General features: G+C 35.6%; 1 protein-coding gene across 14 annotated transcripts in view; it reads left to right on the top strand.

Annotated features, from left to right (window-relative positions):
* Positions 1 to 19,963, top strand: part of CDKL3 (cyclin dependent kinase like 3) — a 111,492-nt gene that overhangs the window by 32,636 nt on the left and 58,893 nt on the right. For 10 of the 14 annotated variants that reach the window (XM_035727438.1, XM_027606490.2, XM_035727431.1 and 7 more), the window contains 9 exons: positions 1,071 to 1,183; positions 2,757 to 2,896; positions 9,577 to 9,665; positions 12,737 to 12,890; positions 12,996 to 13,324; positions 14,571 to 14,664; positions 16,465 to 16,627; positions 17,432 to 17,529; positions 19,423 to 19,822. In XM_035727438.1, coding sequence (XP_035583331.1) covers positions 1,071 to 1,183; positions 2,757 to 2,896; positions 9,577 to 9,665; positions 12,737 to 12,890; positions 12,996 to 13,324; positions 14,571 to 14,664; positions 16,465 to 16,627; positions 17,432 to 17,529; positions 19,423 to 19,476 — 1,234 coding nt within the window. In that variant the 3' untranslated portion in view covers positions 19,477 to 19,822. Of the gene's footprint in view, positions 1 to 1,070; positions 1,184 to 2,756; positions 2,897 to 9,576; positions 9,666 to 12,736; positions 12,891 to 12,995; positions 13,325 to 14,570; positions 14,665 to 16,464; positions 16,628 to 17,431; positions 17,530 to 19,422; positions 19,823 to 19,963 lie in introns of those variants that run through there. The other 4 variants (XM_027606492.2, XM_027606494.2, XM_035727434.1 and 1 more) reach the window with 3 other exon arrangements.

The raw sequence follows: 19,963 nt of genomic DNA, 5'->3' as shown, positions 1-19,963 counted from the left end.
CTCTCATTCTCTCTCTCTCAAATAAATAAATAAAATCTTTAAAAAAATCTGTAAAAAACTGATTATGTGGCAAAAAAGTTGGAATTATGGATGACTCACAATACAAGATAAATAAATGTGGGTGCCTGGCTGGCTCAGTTGGTAGAGCATGTGACTCTTGATCTCAGGGTTATGAGTTTAAGCCCCACATTAGGCATGAAGCCTACTTTAAATAAATTAATTAATTAAAAAAGATAAATAAATGTAAGTGGTAAAATATTTAAGATTTTTAAATTTTTTTATTTTATTTATTTATTTATTTTAAAAAGATATTATTTATTTATTTGACAGAGAGGGACACAGCGAGAGAGGGAACACAAGCAGGGGGAGTGGGAGAGGGAGAAGCAGGCTTCCCATGGAGCAGGGAGCCCGATGCAGGCCTCGATTCCAGGACCCTGGGATCATGACCTGAGCTGAAGGCAGATGCTTAATGACTAAGCCACCCAGGTGCCCTAAATTTTACTTTTTAAGTACAAGATGGCTTTGGTATTCAATTACTCTAATTCATAAACGATTTATCCTAATGTCCTTATGTAAGTATCTGGAACAATTTTAGAATTACAGTTACATTTCATCTGGACTACTACATGGTTTCTCATGTGATTTAAATATAAAATATTTAATATTATTAATAAAATGTGACAGTGTTTAATATATATCCTAAAGTTGGCATATGATATTAAAATGAAAATTTATAAATGATACCATCTAACCATTATATTTTCTTTGGCTGGAACATTATTTAAAAACATTTCAGAAGAGATATTTTAGGAGTACCTGGGTGATTTAGTTGGTTGGGCATCTGCCTTTGGTTCAGGTCATGATACCGGAGACCTGGGATCGAGCCCTGCTTCAGGCTGGCTGGTCAGTGGGGAGTCTGCTTCTCCCTCTGACCCTCACTCTGCTCGTGCTCTCTCTCTCTCTCTCTCTCTCTCTCTCTCAAATAAATAAATAATTAAATCTTAAAAAAATAAAAAGAGATATTTTATATATTTCTCCATGAAAAAATGATTTATTCTTGTTTGTTTCAGACCTGTAGATATCTGGGCTTTGGGTTGTATGATCATTGAGATGGCCACCGGAAATCCCTATCTTCCTAGCAGCTCTGATTTGGATTTACTTCATAAAATTGTTTTAAAAGTAGGTGGGTACTACTGAAATACACTGTTAAATGCTTAAAGTAAATATTGCTATATCAATTCTGCTTGATTTTCAAATTCAGTTTTTTCTTTATAAGAACAGGGAAGCATATTGTTTTGATAGATGGCAGCAGGTGTATGCTTTGGGCTGGTAAAGAAGGTAGGAAATTCTTCTCTGTTTTTGTAAATAATATTTTCTCTGCCAGGTTGCAAATAGCTAAGTCATTTGCTAATGGTTATACTAAGAAAAATGGTACAATAGGAACATACTTCAATTTGTCTGAAAGTTGTTTTAAAATTTTGGCTTCTAGGGGGTACCTGGGTGGCTCAGTTTGTAGTGTCTGCCTTCAGCTCAGGTCATGATCTCAGGGTCCTGGGATTGAGCCTGGCATGGGGCTCCCTGCTCAGTAGAGAGCCTGCTTCTCCCTCTCCCTCTGCCTGCTCCCCCAGCTTGTGTGGTCTCACTCTCTCTCTCTCTCTGTCAAATAAATAAATAAAATCTTAAAAATTTTTTTTGGCTTCTACAAATATTTGCATCTCTCAAAGTGGACTTTTAAATAATAGAGTTGATTTAGATGTCTTTTTGAAGCACTTAGAGATAGAAAGTTACTTATTGAGAAAACTTTTTTTTAAAAACCACAGTAGAAATCCAGGTAGCTAAATAACCTATTCAAAAATACTTTGATGAGTGCTTTTACTTTTTAAATGATCTGCTTTGACTACCCAAACATTCTGATGGTTAAGCCTTACTCATGGAGTTTCAATGATTTGTTTTTTTGATATATTTCTGAATGATGATCTTGAAGAGCTCCTTTTGTGGTATAGAGAAGGTATACATAAACATGTTGTTACAGGATCATGAGGAAGATACTGGAATAAAAATCATGAAGTCTGGATAAATACTAATTAAAGATATAGTTTGGAGTCTTAAAGCATCACACTTTTTTTGTCATCTTTAAAGTTCTGGTTTTGAGAGTAATGTTAGAAAAAAAAACACGCTAGAGATGATGGGATTAAATTCTGTCATTTTACAGATAAGGAAACTGAAGCATAGAAAGGGAAAAGATTTGCCCAAGGTCACAGAAATAGTTATAATAAAACTGGCACTAGAACTTGGCTCTCTCCACTTCTATTTACAGTTCTTTTCATTCTACTACTACTCTATAGCCTTGTTTCTTTGCAGTATTTCTATTTCTAAATAATTTAGATATTTTAGCTGTTTTGAGTAAGGATTTGCTGATAAACACTTGTTAGACCATTTAGATACCTATATGGAAATATGTAAAAATTTGCTTTTCCTAATAGCATTTTATATTATGTCTTGTATTTTGGGAAATGAAAATGTACCTGGTGGTTTTAAGTTTTCTGCTGCCTACATGCTATCAACAGATTACTGGGGAAACTTCCAATTTTTATGCTATATTCAGATAGTTCCTTGTTCAGCCTTAAAAAATTAAAAGAATATAATTGTTATTCTCCCTTTTTAGTGATTTAATGCAGACCACATAGCAATTTGTTTATTTTGATTGCAGATTAATTTCTCTGTTTTCTTACATTCATATTTTTTTCTCTTTTCAGGCAATTTGACACCTCACTTACAGAATATATTTTCCAAGAGTCCCACTTTTGCTGGGGTGGTCCTTCCGCAAGTTCAACACCCCAAAAATGCAAGAAAAAAATACCCAAAGCTAAATGGATTGTTGGCAGATATAGTTGATGTATGTTAAGAATTAAGGACTTATTTCTGGGAAATTTGTGTAAATTATAATATAGTTTTAAAATATTACTTTGATGAAATTCTGAAAGGATTCATAATGTTATCTGTTAAAATTTACTATATTCCTGTCTTTATGTCTTTACTCCAGAAAAATTAAAATTCATAGACTGTTAGAATTGAAAACTCCCTAGGATAATCCTGTTCATTATTTTTAGTTTATCCCAATTTTAATGATAATTAGGGATAAACTGGAAAAATTCAAAGGATTTACCATGTTTATCACCACCTTTTAATAGCCAGTCTACCCAAGCTAGGGCTCTGTGCCTTGTACACTGGTATCCTAAGATATCTACCAGGCATTGGCAGCTGCAGTTTTAATGTTGTTTGAAGGTATACCAATGCCAAAATTCACCTTGAATTTTGAGAAAAAAAAAACATTATACTGTATAACACTTGCTAATTATTTTAAGATGTAAATTTCTTTTTATTTTTTATTTGTATTTGTATTTTTTTTTTAATTTTATTTATTGACAGAGAGAGAAACAGCGAGAGAGAGGGAACACAAGCAGGGGGAGTGAGAGGGAGAAGCAGGCTTCCCACAGAGCAGGGAGCCCGATGCGGGGCTCGATCCCAGGACCCTGGGATCATGACCTGAGCAGAAGGCAGATGCTTAATGACTGAGCAACCCAGGCATCCTGTAAATTTCTTTTTAAATTACATAATAAATATACCAATAACAGTGCAAAATTCAAAAAGCAAGAGAATTTACTGTGGAAAGTAAATCTACTTCTATTTATTTTCTTTATCTAGCTAATTTCCTTTCCCAGGGTCAACTGAGGTAGCTTATTTCTGATGTATAGCCCTTTAAAAAAAGTAGTTACCTAAATTTCGAAGTAAGTATGGTATAGTGTTTATAAGAAGGGGCTCTGGAATCACATAGACAAAAACTCAGCTCTGTCACTAATTAGCTCTGTAACCTTGGGAAAGTCACTTAATCTCTGTACCCCAGTTTACTGGGCTATAAAACAACATTAACGGTCTTTATTTTGGGGGGCTGGAGGATTAAATGAGGTAATGGTGAACATGTTCTGAGCACAGGACCTTGAATAAGCTGTCAACAAATGTTGTTAATTTTAATTGTTGCTGTTATTATTTAGGTAAACTTACTAAACATATGATATGTAGCATCTAAAGAGTATTCTTAAAGGAAAAAATTATTTCATTGATATTTGAAGAAAACTAGAGTTTATTAAGAATCAGATACGTTGAAAAAAAAAAAAAAGAATCAGATTTGTTGGAGCACCTGGGTGGCTCAGTCAGTTGAGTGTCCCAACTCTGGATTTTGGCTCAGGTTATCATCTCATGGTTGTGAGATTGAGCCCCATGGTGGGCCTCACACTCAGCAGGGAGTCTGCTTAAGGTTCTTTCTCTCAGGGGATGCCTGTTTGGCTCAGTCGGTTAAGCATCTGCCTTCAGTTCAGGTCTTGATCTCGGGGTCCTGGGATTGAGCCCCTCATGGGGCTTCTTGCTCAGCAGGGAATCTGCTTCTCCCTCTCACTCTCCCTCTGTGCTCTCTCTCTCTTTCTCAAATAAATAAAACCTTAAAAAAAAGAAAAGATTCTTTCCCTCAGGGTGCCTGGGTGGCTCAGTTGGTTGAGCATCCAACTCTTGGTTTTGGCTCAGGTCATGCTCTCATGGTCATGAGATAGAGCCCCATGTTGGGCTCTGTGGTCTGTGTGGAGTCTGCTTAAGGTTCTCTCTTCCTCTCCCTCTCCCTTTGCCCCTCCCACTCTTGCTCACTCTCTCTCTAAAATAAATAAATAAATCTTAAAAAAAAAAAGAATCAGGGGTGCCTGCGTGGCTGAGTTGGTTGAGCATCTGACTCTTGCTTTTGGCTGAGGTCATAATCTCGGGGTCTTGGGATTGAGCCCCACGTCTGGCTCCACACTCAGCATGGAGTCTGCTTGTCTCTCTCCTTCCCCCAGTCTCACTCTCTCTTTCTTTTTCTCAAAGAGATAAATAAGATTTCTTAAAAAAAAAAAAAAGAATTAGATTTGTTTGCTACATTTTCTTTTTTTAAATAATTTTTATTGTTATGTTAATCACCATACATTATATTATTAGTTTTTGATGTAGTGTTCCATGATTCATTGTTTGTGCATAACACCCAGTGCTCCATGCAGAATGTGCCCTCTTTAATACCCATCACCAGGCTAACCCATTCCCCCACCCCCCTCCCCTCTAGAACCCTCAGTTGGTTTTTCAGAGTCCATCGTCTCTCATGGTTCGTCTCCCCCTCCGACTTACTCCCCTTCATTCTTCCCCTCCTGCTATCTTCTTCTTTTTTTCTTAACATATATTGCATTATTTGTTTCAGAAGTACAGATCCGTTATTCATCAGTCTTGTACAATTCATAGTGTTCACCATAGCACATACCCTCCCCAGTGTCTATCACCCAGCAACCCAATGTTTGCTACATTTTCATTTGAATTTATTTTTTGTATCATAGTTTTACTTATACAAGGAATACATAATGATTATAGAAAAAGTAGGGAATACATGATAAATAAGAAGAAGAAGGTAAGATTTTCCCAACTCCTACAATCTGGGAAAAATTACTATTGGCATTTTGATTTATATACTTCTAGACTTTTGCCAACCAAATATGTGTAGGAATTTATGCTTTTAAAAGACACCATGCTTCACACAGTAATGTGACCTGTTTGTTATGTAACCATGTCAGTAAATATGGAACTACACCATAATTTTCAGTGCTTGCATAGTATTTCATTGTATGAGTGTTCTATACTTTAACTGATCTTACAATTTTGGACATTTGTTTTCAGGTTTTCTCCCTCTTGGTAAAGATGATTTAGTGAGCATCTTTTAAATATGTCTTTTTGAACTTGCTTTATTATTTGTTTAGGATAAATTCCTAGAATTGTGATTAGAGGGCTATAGGGTTTACACTTTTTCAGAATTTTTGATATATTTTGCTATTTTTTCCTCCAGAAAGGTGTCACTGATTTATATTCAAGTACTCTCAAGTAGCACTGGATATAAGTTCCCATTCTCAATCTAACAATGGATATTTATAGTTTTTAAAATGTTTGCCAAGTTTTTTTTTCAGTCATCTCTACACCCAACATGGAACTCAAGCTCACCACCCCAAGATCAAGAGTCACCATATTCTACCAACTGAACCAGCCAAGCACCCCAAAATATTTGCCAATTTAATAAGCTTAAAATACCATCTTTTTTTAGTTGCACTTATATCACCACAGGAAAGGTTGAACATTTTACTAATATTAATTGACCATTTGTATTTCTTATTTTAAGAATCATTATTTGTCAATTAGACTATCTTTTTTCATATAGATTTGTAAAATAATAGGCATATTAGTCTTTTGTCATATATGTTGTAAATATTTTTCTTCAACTCGAATAATCCAGTGACTTGGAGTGCCACATTTATCATAGACAAAATGCTTATATGCACTTGGGTTTGTTTCTATTTCGTTGATTTCTTTTTTTTATTCTAGTATAAATACCAGTTTGATTGATTATTATAACTTTAGAATCCATCTTAATATCTGGGGCAAAGCTTGTATCATTTCCTAGATTTAAATTTTCTAAACTTTATTGTGATATAATTACATTAAACTACACATACTTAAAATGTATAATTTGATGAGTTTTGATAGATTTTTATACCTATGAAACCACCACCCCAATCAAGATATCTAACATTTTCATCAACCTCTAAAATGTCCTCTTACCCTTTCTCAATCCTCTTATCCCTCCATTTCTGTTCCCAGATAACCTCTGAGTTGCTTTCTATCACTATAGATTCGTTTACATTGTCTAGATATATATATGGAATTACATGATATATACTCGTTAATTCAGCATTATGGTTTAGAGATTCATTCATGTTTTGTGTGTGTCAGTAGTTGATTCCTTTTTATTACTGAGTAGTACTCCATTATAAGGATATATAACAAATTATTTTTATTTTTTTATTTTTATTTTTATTTTTTAAAGATTTTATTTATTTGAGAGAGAGAGAATGAGAGAGAGAGAGCACGAGAGGGAAGAGGGTCAGAGGGAGAAGCAGACTCCCTGCTGAGCAGGAAGCCCGATGTGGGACTCGATCCCAGGACTCCAGGATCATGACCTGAGCCGAAGGCAGTTGCTTAACCAACTGAGCCACCCAGGCGCCCACAATTTTTTTTTAAAGATTTTATTTATTTGACAGAGAAAGATACAGTGAGAGAGGGAACACAAGCAGGGGGAGGGGGAGAGGGAGAAGCAGGCTCCCTGCTGAGCAGGGAGCCCAATGCGGGGCTCGATCCCAGGACCCTGGGATCATGACCTGAGCCGAAGGCAGACGCTTAACGACTGAGCCACCCAGGCGCCCCAGGATCTATAACAATTTTTAATCTATTCCCCTGTTTTGGGTTGTTTCCTATTTTTGTCTGTTACAAACAAAATTCCTAGGGACATTCATCTACAAGTCTTTGTAGATGTATATTTTTATTCTTCTGAGTATCTAAGAGTGGAAGGGTGGGTTTAAGGTATGTGTATGTTTAATTTTTAAAGAAACTGCCAGTCTGTTTCTCGAAGTATAATATCTTAGACTTTCCAAACTAGGCATGTATTTAAATTTTCTAATTATATTATTCAAAGAAGGACTAATTTGTCTGCCTCTAATAGGCTATGAGTTGGGCAGACCTTTTAAGATTTTTAAAAAGATTTTACTTATTTATTTTTCTGAGAGAGAAAGACGGAGAAAGACACAGAGAGAGCGAGCGAGCACGGCAGGGGGGCGGGCGGGGAGGGACAGAGGGAGAAGCATGCTCCCTGCTGAGCAGGGAGCCCAATGCGGGGCTCGATCCCAGGACCCTGGGATCATGACCTGAGCCGAAGGCAGATGCTTAACGACTGAGCCACCCAGGCACCCCAACATGTTCTAAGTTTTATTGATGGATTACTATAATATTCTAAAATAAGCACATATTTTTAGCTAGTTGCAGTTTTAAGGGTCTGGGTATTCTCCGATCATAAAGTAGATAATGAACTCAATTTTGCTCTGTGAGTCAATGTATTTTTATTGTGGTAAAAAACATAACATGAAATCTACTCTCTTACCAAATTTTAAAATGTGTAGAATGTACTGTTAGCTATATTCATATTGTTGTATAGCAGATCTTTTTTTTTTAAGATTTTATTTATTTATTTGACAGAGAGAGATAGCGAGAACAGGAACACAAGCAGGGGGAGTGGGAGAGGGAGAAACAGGCTTCCTGCCGAGCAGGGAGCCCGATGCGGGGCTTGATCCCAGGACCCTGGGATCATGACCTGAGCGGAAGGCAGACACTTAACGACTGAGCCACCCAGGCGCCCCTGTATAGCAGATCTTTACAACTTTTTTTGTGAATCAATTTAAACACATACATTTTGGAAATAGACAAAAATGTAATATTATATTCAATTACCTTGGATTTTCTGGATTTTAAGTCTACTCTTCTATTTGTTAGATCTAGACAAATTACTTGATTTCTCTGGGCCTCAGTCTCCTTATCTGTACAATGGAGATAATAATAATACCTACCTGTAGGGTTGTTGTTGGCATCAAGTTATAGGAAAAAACTAGGTAGAGTATTGTGTGGCACACAGTAAATACCAATAAAAGTTACCAATTATTATTATGTTTTGCCTTTTTTTAATGTTTGCCTTCTTCTAAAGGAAGAAGTGAAAACTATACTGCAAATGGCTTTTATTCAAATTCTATCTTTAATATTTTGGTTAAAAATATCTTCTATTTAGGGCGCCTGGGTGGCTCAGTTGGTTAAGCCACTGCCTTCGGCTCAGGTCATGATCCTGGAGTCCCGGGATCGAGTCCCGCATAGGGCTCCCTGCTCGACAGGGAGTCTGCTTCTCCCTCTGACCCTCTCCCCTCTCATGTGCTCTCTCTCTCTCTCATTCTCTCTCTCAAATAAATAAAATCTTTTAAAAAATATCTTCTATTTACAACAAGTTATTTGATTATATATAAATTTATGATGTTCGACTTATTTTCAAAACTCTTCCTTCTATCATGTTTTTGTTTTGTGGGTTTTCTGTTTGTTTGTTTGCTTGTTTCTCTATTCAGTTGAAGTATTCCCAAGATAGGGAAACAAAAAAGAGCTGTTCTCATAATGGAATATTGAAAGATTTGGGGGCTTGAATGTTTGTGAAGTTGTATTATGCCATAGAAAAAGCAATGGATTAGGATTCAGACAATATGAGTTAAAATTCTCATATAGTAAGTCACTAATTATGCTTCTAGTTCTGTAAAATGGAAATAATAATCCATGAACTTTCCACCTTACAGTGCTGATAAGAGGATCAAAATGAACTAATTCTGCTAATTCCAGCAGAAACAGATTGACTTCTGTTTTGGCTAGAATCATAGGACATTTAACCTATAATAATGCTTTACAACTACAAATTTCTTTGGGAAGTAAGTGGTCAGAACTCATTGTCAGAAATTCCTAAGGTCTAAATCCAACTTTTCAAGACTGGTTTTAGCTCCGGGTAATTATTTACTTTTACATATGTCAAATACATTTAATTTTTACCTTATAGAGCTCTGTTAAGACCTTACTTAATATTAGAATTTTTTTTTCATTTTCTAGGCTTGTTTACAAATTGATCCTGCTGAGAGGACATCATCTACTGATCTTTTGCATCATGAGTATTTTACTAGAGATGGATTTATTGAAAAGTAAGCATGTTGAGTGTATGTGGACTTCTTAGTGTTACACACACAAAAAATTCAATTTAACAAAAACTTTACTTACTTAGTTCCTCTATTAACTAGTTCTATGGTAGACTTATAGGCATCATGATGAAAATTCTACTAATAAAAATAATTGTACTTAACATTCATTACAGTTACGATGTCCTAGGCAGTGTGCTAAGCTCTTTATACACATTTTCAATGGTGATCATAGGCCTGAAGATAGTAAATAAATAATCAGTACTTTTTAGCTTTATTCCCATTTGGACCTCTGACTCAGAATAGTCTGGTTTTTCCTCTTCTGGTAGCATCTCTGATCTATATCTTAAAATTGGCATTTATTTCCCAAATGGTTTTTTTCCCTCTGCTTTATTTACTTTCTGTTATAGTGTTTATTGTCATATTCTGTCTACCAAAGTGGAAGTTCCCTGAAGGAGGGACCATGCCTCTAGCCTTCTGTGTCCCACATTGTGTATGTAATATATAATGACAATGTAGTTTTATAAATCAGCTGTATTTCTTTTTTTTAAATTTTTTTCTTAAATTCAACTTAGTTAACATATAGTGTATTTTTAGTTTCAGTGGTAGAATTTAGTGATTCATCAGTTGTGTATAATACCCAGTGCTCATTACATCACATACCCTCCTTAATGCCCATCACCCCCTCCCAACAACCCTCAGTTTGTTTCCTATAGTTAAGAGTCTCTTATGGTTTGCCTCCCTCTCTGTTTTTATCTTATTTTATTTTTCCTTCCCTTCCCTATGTTCTTCTGTTTTGTTTCTTAAATTCCACATATGAGTGAAATCATACGGTACTTGTCTTTCTCTGACTTATTTCACTTAGCATAATACCCTCTAGTTCCATCCACATTGTTTCAAATGGTAAGAGTTCATTCCTTTTGATGGCCGAGTAATATTCCATTGTGTATATATACCACATCTTCTTTTCCATTCATCTGTCGATGGACATCTGGGCTCTTTCCATATTTTGGCTAAAATCGGCTGTATTTTAAAGATTTTATTTATTTGACAGAGAGACAGCGAGAGAGGGAACACAAGCAGGGGGAGTGGGAGAGGGAGAAGCAGGCTTCCCGCTGAGCAGGGAGCCCGATGCGGGGCTCGATCCCAGGACCCTGGGACCATGACGTGAGCCGAAGGCAGATGCTTAACAACTGAGCCACCCAGGTGCCCCTAAAATCAGCTGTATTTCTAAAAAAAACCCCACCATTTTCTATTTGGGCTTTGAAAGAAACAAATTTTTTTTCTTTAATTACAGAGTCACTCAGGTGGGCTTTGGATGTGAGGTCAGAAAAGATGGACATCATTTTAAAATGTGATGGACTTAAGATTAGGCATGGAAAAGTTCAGGAACAGCCATTAAAGATAGACTAAACTAGAAAAAGGCAAAGAAGAGGGAATCCTTTAGAGTACTTATATCTTTAGGCATTTTAAGAATTTTAATATAAAGCAAAACAAGAATTTTGATCTAAAACAAAAAAATGAGAAGAAGATATATTGAAAGTGCCCGTTACTGAGTTAAAAATTTGCTTATATCAGTTCTACATAGACCACGTTGATTTCTCTTGAGTACTTAAGATCCTAGGATTTTAGTGTGATGGGGTGAAAGTTCTTGAATTCCAATGATTGAATCTTCAGGAAATGTTTGGGGAAGACCCTTTCCTTTGATAAGAGGCCTCTCCCTTTCACAGAACCTTCTGCAATACAAGGGCATTTTGACAGAAGTATGACATGTTCTTATTCAGCCCAATGAATCACACTGGTTGTTTCCTTCATCTCTTCACACTTCACTTTACTAGACATGTGTCTTGCACAGCTTTGGCAAGATTGGGCTAAACTGGGGAAGAATTCACTTATGGAATGATATTTTAAAATTTCCACAAACTAGGGGACACCTGGCTGTCTCAGTCAGTATAGCACATACACTCTTGATCTCAGGGTGGTGAGTTCAAGCCCCACACTGGGTGTACAGCTTACTTTTTAAAATAAATTAAGGGGCGCCTGGGTGGCTCAGTCGTTAATCACCTGCCTTCGGCTCAGGTCGTGATCCCAGGGTCCTGGGATCAAGCCCCACATCGGGCTCCCTGCTCAGCGGGAAGCCTGCTTCTCCCTCTCCCACTCCCCCTGCTTGTTTTCCTCTCTCACTGTGTCTCTCTCTGTCAAATAAATAAATAAAATCAAGGGGCACCTGGGTGGCTCAGATGGTTAAGCGTCTGCCCTCGGCTCAGGTCATGATCCCAGGGTCCTGGGATTGAGCCCCGCATCGGGCTCCCTGCTCCGCGGGAAGCCTGCTTCTCCCTCTTCCTCTGCCTCTCTCTCTCTCTCTCTCTCTCTGACTCTCATGAATAAATAAAACATTTAAAAATAAATAAATAAATAAAATGTTAAAAATAAAATAAAATAAAATTTCCCCAAACTGATAATTATAGCTGCTTCAGGGAGGGGAACTGTGCAACTCAGGGGCAGGGTAAGAAGGAGACTTTTCAATATAGCCTTTTGAATTTTGAGCCATATCAATGGATTTTCTATTAAAAAATAAGTAACTTAAAAAAATTCAAACCAAAACCAAAATGATCTTCCTTTGATATTGATGTATTTTGTTACATTTTGTACTAAAAATATTTCTTTAGAATAAGATTTCAGAAACTAATTAGTTCATCTTTTAAGTACTGTTACTTTAAAGAACCACAAAAAGGACAAAATGGTCTGAGTTTTCCTTGAAAGAATAATATATTTATCAAAATGAAAAATAATACTTTTATTGAGTAAAGTTTGCATCACAAGAGGAATCTAATTCATATAAAACTATTTTGTAAGAGTTTTATGTAGTAAATACTCATGGCAAAATTTTTGGGAGATGTATCTTTACCAGGAAGAAATTTGTATTAAATATTGTACCGTTTCTTGGTATGCATTATTGATAACTTATTTATGCTATACCTGATATGTAAATTAATTGATTAAATGGTCCATTAAAGATAAAATACTTTATCTACATAAATAAAAAGATTATTGGTTGATATTGCTTGTTTTATCAGATTCATACCAGAACTGAGAGCTAAATTACTGCAAGAAGCAAAAGTCAATTCATTCATAAAGCCAAAAGAGAATTCAAAAGAAAATGAACTTATGAAAGATGAAAGAAAAACAACGTATACTAATACACTGCTAAGTACTCCAGTTTTGGGAAAGGTAAAAGTTGTTTTCTTTTTAGCCAGTATAACTGTAGTGTAGTTAGCACTCTAATGATAAAAATAACTATTCTTCTGACTCAGATTTTGGATGCGTCTATTCCAGGAAGTGGAAAAAGAGAAAAAGCCCAAGGAGATCAAAGTCAGAGTTATTAAAGTCAAAGGAGGAAAGGGAGATATCTTAGAACCAAACAAGATAGAGTGTGAAGGGGGACATTGTCAACAGGATGCCGTTGAAAATGCTCATACTATGTCTCAAGATACAAAACCTGTAATCAATGAACCACCAAACTCTGTCAATCCCAGCACTAATTCTAATGGCATGAAAGATGATCCACACGCTGGAGGTAGTATGATGATGCCACCCATCAATCTAACTAGCAATAATTTGCTGGCTTCAAATCCCAATTCAAATCTTTCCCATCCCAACTCAAGGTGAGTTTAATAGAAAAGAGACAGAAAGAAATGGACCTAAGTAACACAATGCTCCTATATAATGGTATTTCAAAGAATCAAGATCGTAGTGTCTGTGTATAAACTGAATTTGAAGATATATTGAAATTATAATCATATAATGAACCATTAGTGTTTGTTAAGAATACTGTAGAAGAAATTAACTTTTCTTGCTTATATAGATGTTTAATTTTTCACCAATGCCTTTTGGAAAGACCTCATTAAAAAAAAAAGACCCTCAGAATAATTTCTTCCCATCTGAATAGGAAGAAGGTGATATAACCTAGGTTCTGGTATTGATGTGCCTTAGTATAACAAAGTAAGCATTTCGTCTGTATCATAGCTAATTTTCTAAATGGAGAAAGAACAGTTGAAAATAATCTTTTACAGTCAATTAGATTTTGAAGGTCAAATATTTTGGGAGTAAAACAACATATTGGGCCAGTTGTAGATTTAGCTACTGTTACAAATTGGAAGACTGGTACCATGAGTCTGCTTAATCAAGGGCAGGGTGTTGTATAGCAAGGGTCTGTCTAGCAAGGCATCAGGGCCAGTACTAAATTTAGGGAAACTACTGTGAATCTAGATGAGGAAGGAGACTACATTCAATATCCCAAACCAATACTAGCAGACTGGTTTGGACTATAAGTTGTGAAGCTGAGGGGTCTGCAGAGGTGGGCAAGTGGACATTTCTGTGTCAGTCCAAAGGTACAGCAGGCTACAGACAGCAAGAACCCATTCGTTTTTGAGATGATCCCAACACCGTGGTTGCGATAACCATGGTTGTAAACCAGCTTTGGACAGCAAGCTCAGAAATTCAGAAATCCAGTAGTTCGGAGAGCCACACTTAGGAGCACCCAGGTGACTCAGTCTGTAGAGCATATGACTCTTGATCTCAGGATTGTGAGTTCAAGCCCCATGTTGGGTGTGGAGCCTACTTAAAAAAAAAAAAAAAAAAAAAAAAAAAGATCTCCAGATTTAAAACAGAAACCAGGCCAGCTAGAGTAATCCCACAACATGGTTGTTACCACTGATGTTAGCCATGAGCAAGTTGTTCTCTGCTGTTTTCACCTACTTAGAGCAATTGGCACTAACACACTCACAATTGCATTTTGGCACTCACTATTCAAACTTTAGACTACCATGATATAACTTCTTCATTACTGAAGCTAAAACAGAAGTACTTCTAGGGAGTTCTAATAACTTTGCATTAATTTTTAAATAATAGGTTGACTGAACGAGCCAAAAAGAGACGTACTTCTTCACAATCTATTGGACAGGTTATGTCTAATAGCAGGCAAGAGGATGCAGGTCCCACTCAAGTAAGGCATGAAGCTAGTCATTAAAACATGGCCTCTTTCAACATTATCCTTGACTCCCCCCTCCCCACCAAATCCTTTTTTCTATCTTTGGGGCTCCAACATTTTTAAAAATGTGCTTTTAGGGGTGCCTGGATGGCTCAGTTGGTTAAGCATCCTACTCTTGATTTCAGCTCAGGTCATGATCTCGGGGTCATGAGATTGAGCCCTGCAGTGGGCTCTACACTGAGTGTGGAGTCTGCTTGAGATTCTCTCTCTCTCCTTCTGCCCCTCCCCACCCACTCATACACACACTCTCTGTCTCTAAAATAAAATTTAAAAAATAATTTTAAAAAATGTGCTTTTAGCTTTTTTGTTTTTCCTGAGATGAAAATAGGTCATCGTTTCCTTAGTGCTTTCACAATTTTAGTTAATTTCTTAAAATTTGATTTGTGTATTTTATCTGTGACTTGCACAAAAAAAGTTAAGATTTTTACTCTTAAAAGTCACAAGACTTGAGGCACCTGGCTGGGTCAGTCAGAAGAGCATACAGTTCTTGATCTCAGGGTCGTGAGTTTGAGCCCCACACTGGATGTAAAGATTACTTTAAAAAGATAAAAAGAATAGAATCTTTTTTTAAAAGATTTTATTTATTTATTTGACAGAGAGATACACAGCGAGAGGGAACACAAACAAGGGGAGTGGGAGAAGCAGGCTTCCTGCTGAGCGGGGAGCTGGATGTGGGGTTCGATCCCAGGACCTCCTGGGATCGTAACCTGAGCCGAAGGCAGACACTTAACGACTGAGCCACCCAGGCACCCCAAAAGAATAGAATCTTTAAAAAAATAAAGTCACAGACTTTTTGTTTTTTCACCCCCCCAAAAATGTTTTTAATATTTTATAGATTAAAGGCAATTGACAAATAATACATCAAACTTTTCACTAGAAAAATGTGATCAGTGTTGTTCATTCCCTCATTTTTTACATAGGGAAGTAGCTTATTCAAAATTAACATTTTACATAGGGGAGCATAATGTTATTTATAATAATAAAAAATTGAGAACAGCACAAATCTGTCTAAGAGCAAGTGACTCATTAAGCATATTAATATATATCTACACAGTGGGATACTACACATGGCATTGTGGTAGAGTGTTCATTAACTTTGGAGAGTTTTTATCATCAGTTACCAAATGAGCAAAAATAAGTAAAAAATAGGTAACACAAAAGATTTTCTAGAATGCTGGGCTCTCCCTGTGTCCAGAGTACATCATTTTGTAAATAGAAAAAGAAATTAATAAAATAAACTGAAGCAATTTTTCCAAAGTCAGAGTACAATGAATAAGATTATAAATTAAAAGTTAAGGTGGTGATTCTCCTGATCAACGCTATTATTCTCAGAATATCCAATGTATTTTTAAAAATTTGCTTCGTTAAACTTTTATTGGAATTTGATGTTTATGTATTTAAATGGTATTCTTTTTTTTTTAAATGATTTTACATATTTGAGAAAGAGCACACATGTGGGCAGAGGGGCAGAGGGACAGGAAGAAACAGACTCCCTGCTGAGCAAGGAGCCAGGATGTGGGTATCAATTCCAGGACCCTGACATCATGACCTGAGCTGAAGGCAGCCACTTAACCAACTGAGTCACCCGGGCTCCCCTGGTATTCTACTTATTAATTATTAAAATAACTTTGCAAAGATAGACATTTTATGCCTATCTTATTACCTTCCACATGGCCTGCAATTTTAGGCTTATCATTCAAAAAACAGCTACACATCTTTTTTTTCAAATTAACTCTTGTTTATTTGCTTGTTTAGAGCCAAATGGAGAAGAGTATATTTAGTGAGCGAACAGGTCAAAGTGACCAAATGGCAAATGGAAACAAAAGGAAGCTGAATTTTTCCAGATCTGCCAGGAAGGAATTCCATTTCCCAGAACTGCCTTTCACAGTACAGTCCAAGGAGGTGAAAGGAATGGAAGGTACATATTTGTTGCCCAGCTTTACAAATTTCTAGATGGTATCTTTTACAAGAAGACCTTTTTTTGTAAGATAACTTACATTTATGATGTGATTTTAATAGAAGATCGTAAATTGCTGTGAAAAATATTATCAGCTGAGGAGAAATTTTTCCCTCATAGTCAAATAAGGGGTAAGACTTGAAGGAGAGAATTTTTAAGGAAGAATTAAGGAAACTTTAAAAGGCAAATTTTTTCTTAGCTCAATATTGTTGAAATGTTAGGAAAGTATTTGAGGAAAGTGGTTTTGGTTCATCCTATGACTTGGAGTAAATCAATTTCCTTTGTTTCCCCATGATTTTTACCCAGATAATAGCAGGAATATATGCGCTTCAGGCATCCAAAGATTTAATAGATTAAGATTTATAACATGTACTGAGCTCTTAAAATGGAACACCTTTTTTTTGCACAGTAAATGTTTTGTTTCTTTGAAGAACAGCGACACCTTGTGAAAAGTTAATATAATAGCAAGAAAATAGTACTTGTACAGTTCAAGGAATTATCTGATCCACTTAACAATTATCTGCAGAATTTTAAAAAATAAATGTCTTCTTTTAATACCTGGTAGGCTATTTGTAAAGTTATAAAACAGATCATTTATGACTGGCGTATCTTACCATTACAACTGATGATTTATTCAGTTCCTTTATAATAAACTGAGAAACTGACTTTAGTGGATATCAGAAGTTCTATTTGAAACTCTTGGAAAGGAAAGTAAAATTTCAAGGTAGGAATAACAAGTTGTCGTTGTATATATTTTTGCAAAAGTTAAACAGATAAAAGTGCTGAAGAGGGCATCAAAGAAAACAGATTCATCTAAAATACCAACTTTACTTAATGTGGATCAAAATCAAGAAAAACAAGAGGTAAAATTTTTCTGTTTATAGTTTTAGTATGCAGTGCAATTTGGAACCCTTGACTTGGTACGTAAATATAGTTATTACTATTAGAAAGTTATATAAAAATTCAAAATTATGTAGTCTTTGAACATGAGAAACAGTTCTATATTCTCTTAAAATGACATATCAGTAAAAGTTTTTAAAAGTTATTTTTTGGGGGGGTAATTAATACCAGCCCTCATTTGAATGTTGAGTGATTAGAATATATGGTACCCAGGGAAAATATTACGTGTGTTATGTGTACTACATAATATTGGTCAGGTAAACCATGCCAGAGGAAACAAATAATGGTGTGAACATATAGTTATACTGGCCACAGGAACATATGTATTTATCTTTAGTCCCCCCCTTCCTGTTTTCAGTGCTGTCCACCTATTGTTCTATATTCACAAAGATTTGTTCTCAGCCAGCTATCAGATAACTGTGTTGAAATGTTCCGATCCCTACCCACCAGAGTCTTAATTTTATTTGGAATTCTTGAAGATCCTCCGTATCCAAATGCATACTCTCTAGACACTCTTTTAAGGGAAGGGGGATTGTGCTCAGCACCCACTTAATTAAATCATATAGATGGCCTTCTATTTCCACATTTGTAAGGTCATCAATTTCATTATATCAGTTTCTTGTTTTATAAATAAAATTGATTATATTTTTATTCATGATAAAAATAGCATATATTTATTAAGGAAATTTGGAGAAATTAGAAAAATAAGAGAAACTTTGAAACCATACTAAGAAGGCATTTTCACTATGTCTATTCAATCTCTAAGTCATTCAGATTAAAGAGTTACCAGATAACTGTTAGATATATCTTCATAGTGATGCTTATGCCTTATTTTTGGCTTAGAACTTGTTAAGAACTCCACAATCCACTTTGCAGGAAAGAAATATTTTCTAGACAGAACAAGAAAGTCATTAATGGTCATCTTTCAGTTCATTATAGAAAGTAATAAGGTGGCTTTAAATTTTTAAATTTGGGTGACTTACTGATGTCCCAGCATGTTGAGCAGCACACCCTTTGCACACTTTTTGAATGACTGACTAAATGAGGCTCCTAGTAGTGTGCTGCATGTGTTTATCCTACTGTCCTATGAGAGCCTCTGGAACTAAATTTATATTCCAATGCAGGAAGAAAGGAACTCTCCAGACAGTTCTTTCATTAAAAAAATACATAAATAAATTGGAAGGGGAAATCCCTTCTTGCTCATGTGGTGTAGAACTCCTTAAAAGATGACCTTTCTAAGAGTGACCTTGGAAAGGTTAGAGTTATTAGAGTAGTCATCAAAGATGGTCATAGTTTTTTTGTGTTACCTATTCATATGTAGTTCTGACAACCCAGTGAAATTTCATATAAGGCTAGTCCAAACACTTTTAATACATTAATGTCAGAATTAAGAAAATGTCCTAAATTTTGAGTTGGTAGTTTGTTATTTTAGAGCACAAGAGAATATGACATGTTTTTACAAGACTGGAAATAGCAACTTTTTTGTTCTATTCTTGGCTGTGCCATTGACTTGTTTTTGAATTACCTACTCAAATCCAAGTGTTTCCGAGTTGTATCTTCAGTTCTTTCAGGCATCTTAAACGTATACTGAATTAGTGCGTAGTATACTGAATAGACAATATGATCTAAGAGAAACCCTAAATTACTGCTGATGAGATAGGCAAGAGATGAAAGAGTCCATACAAAAGCCACCTTCAGTTCTGTTTCATGATGATCATGAAGAATACTTTGCTAAATAGTCTCTCTCACAAAACAAAGCCCAGGTGCAAAGTGCAAGCGCTTATCTGTGGCTATATTTCCTTGTCCAAAGACTCACCATTTCCTCAATTAAGGTCCTATTTCTATTTACTTTTTAGAATACAGGAAATGCACAAACTGAAAGGAAGAAGAACCTGCCAGATGTAGAGTAGAAAATGCAGCAGCTGAAAATTCAGGAATCCCAGAATCATTGTATGGTTAAAAAAAAAAATCCTTTTTATTAATTTACATATACAAAAAAATGCTGACTAGAAAATTCTACAGCTATATCGTAAATCCTGTGTAGTTATGTGTATATTCACCTAAATTTGTTTTTACATTTATTAATCTTTAAATTATTCATGTTTTCTTAATTAGAACACTAATTTATAAAAATTGCCTGACTGGTACATCCTAATAAAACTGCAACTTACATTAAATCATATAATTTTATTTGATGATCTGTTATCTTAGTCATGTATGATTAATGGTCATTCTTAACTTTGGTTCAGAACTTTGTAATTATAGAAGGAAAAGTTTCTAATTGTGTAATGAAGTGAGATCCCAATGTCTGAGAGCACCAAACATTTCTGAACAAACAGTTATACTTGATAAGCATGAAATACGGATTTGGTTCCACACTGAACATTCTAGAATAGC

The sequence above is a fragment of the Zalophus californianus genome, chromosome 5, assembly GCF_009762305.2.
Source record: "Zalophus californianus isolate mZalCal1 chromosome 5, mZalCal1.pri.v2, whole genome shotgun sequence".
In the NCBI taxonomy this organism is placed as follows: Eukaryota; Metazoa; Chordata; class Mammalia; order Carnivora; family Otariidae; genus Zalophus; species Zalophus californianus.
Note: the sequence above shows the minus strand (reverse complement) of the source record. Positions and strands in the feature narration are given on the sequence as shown.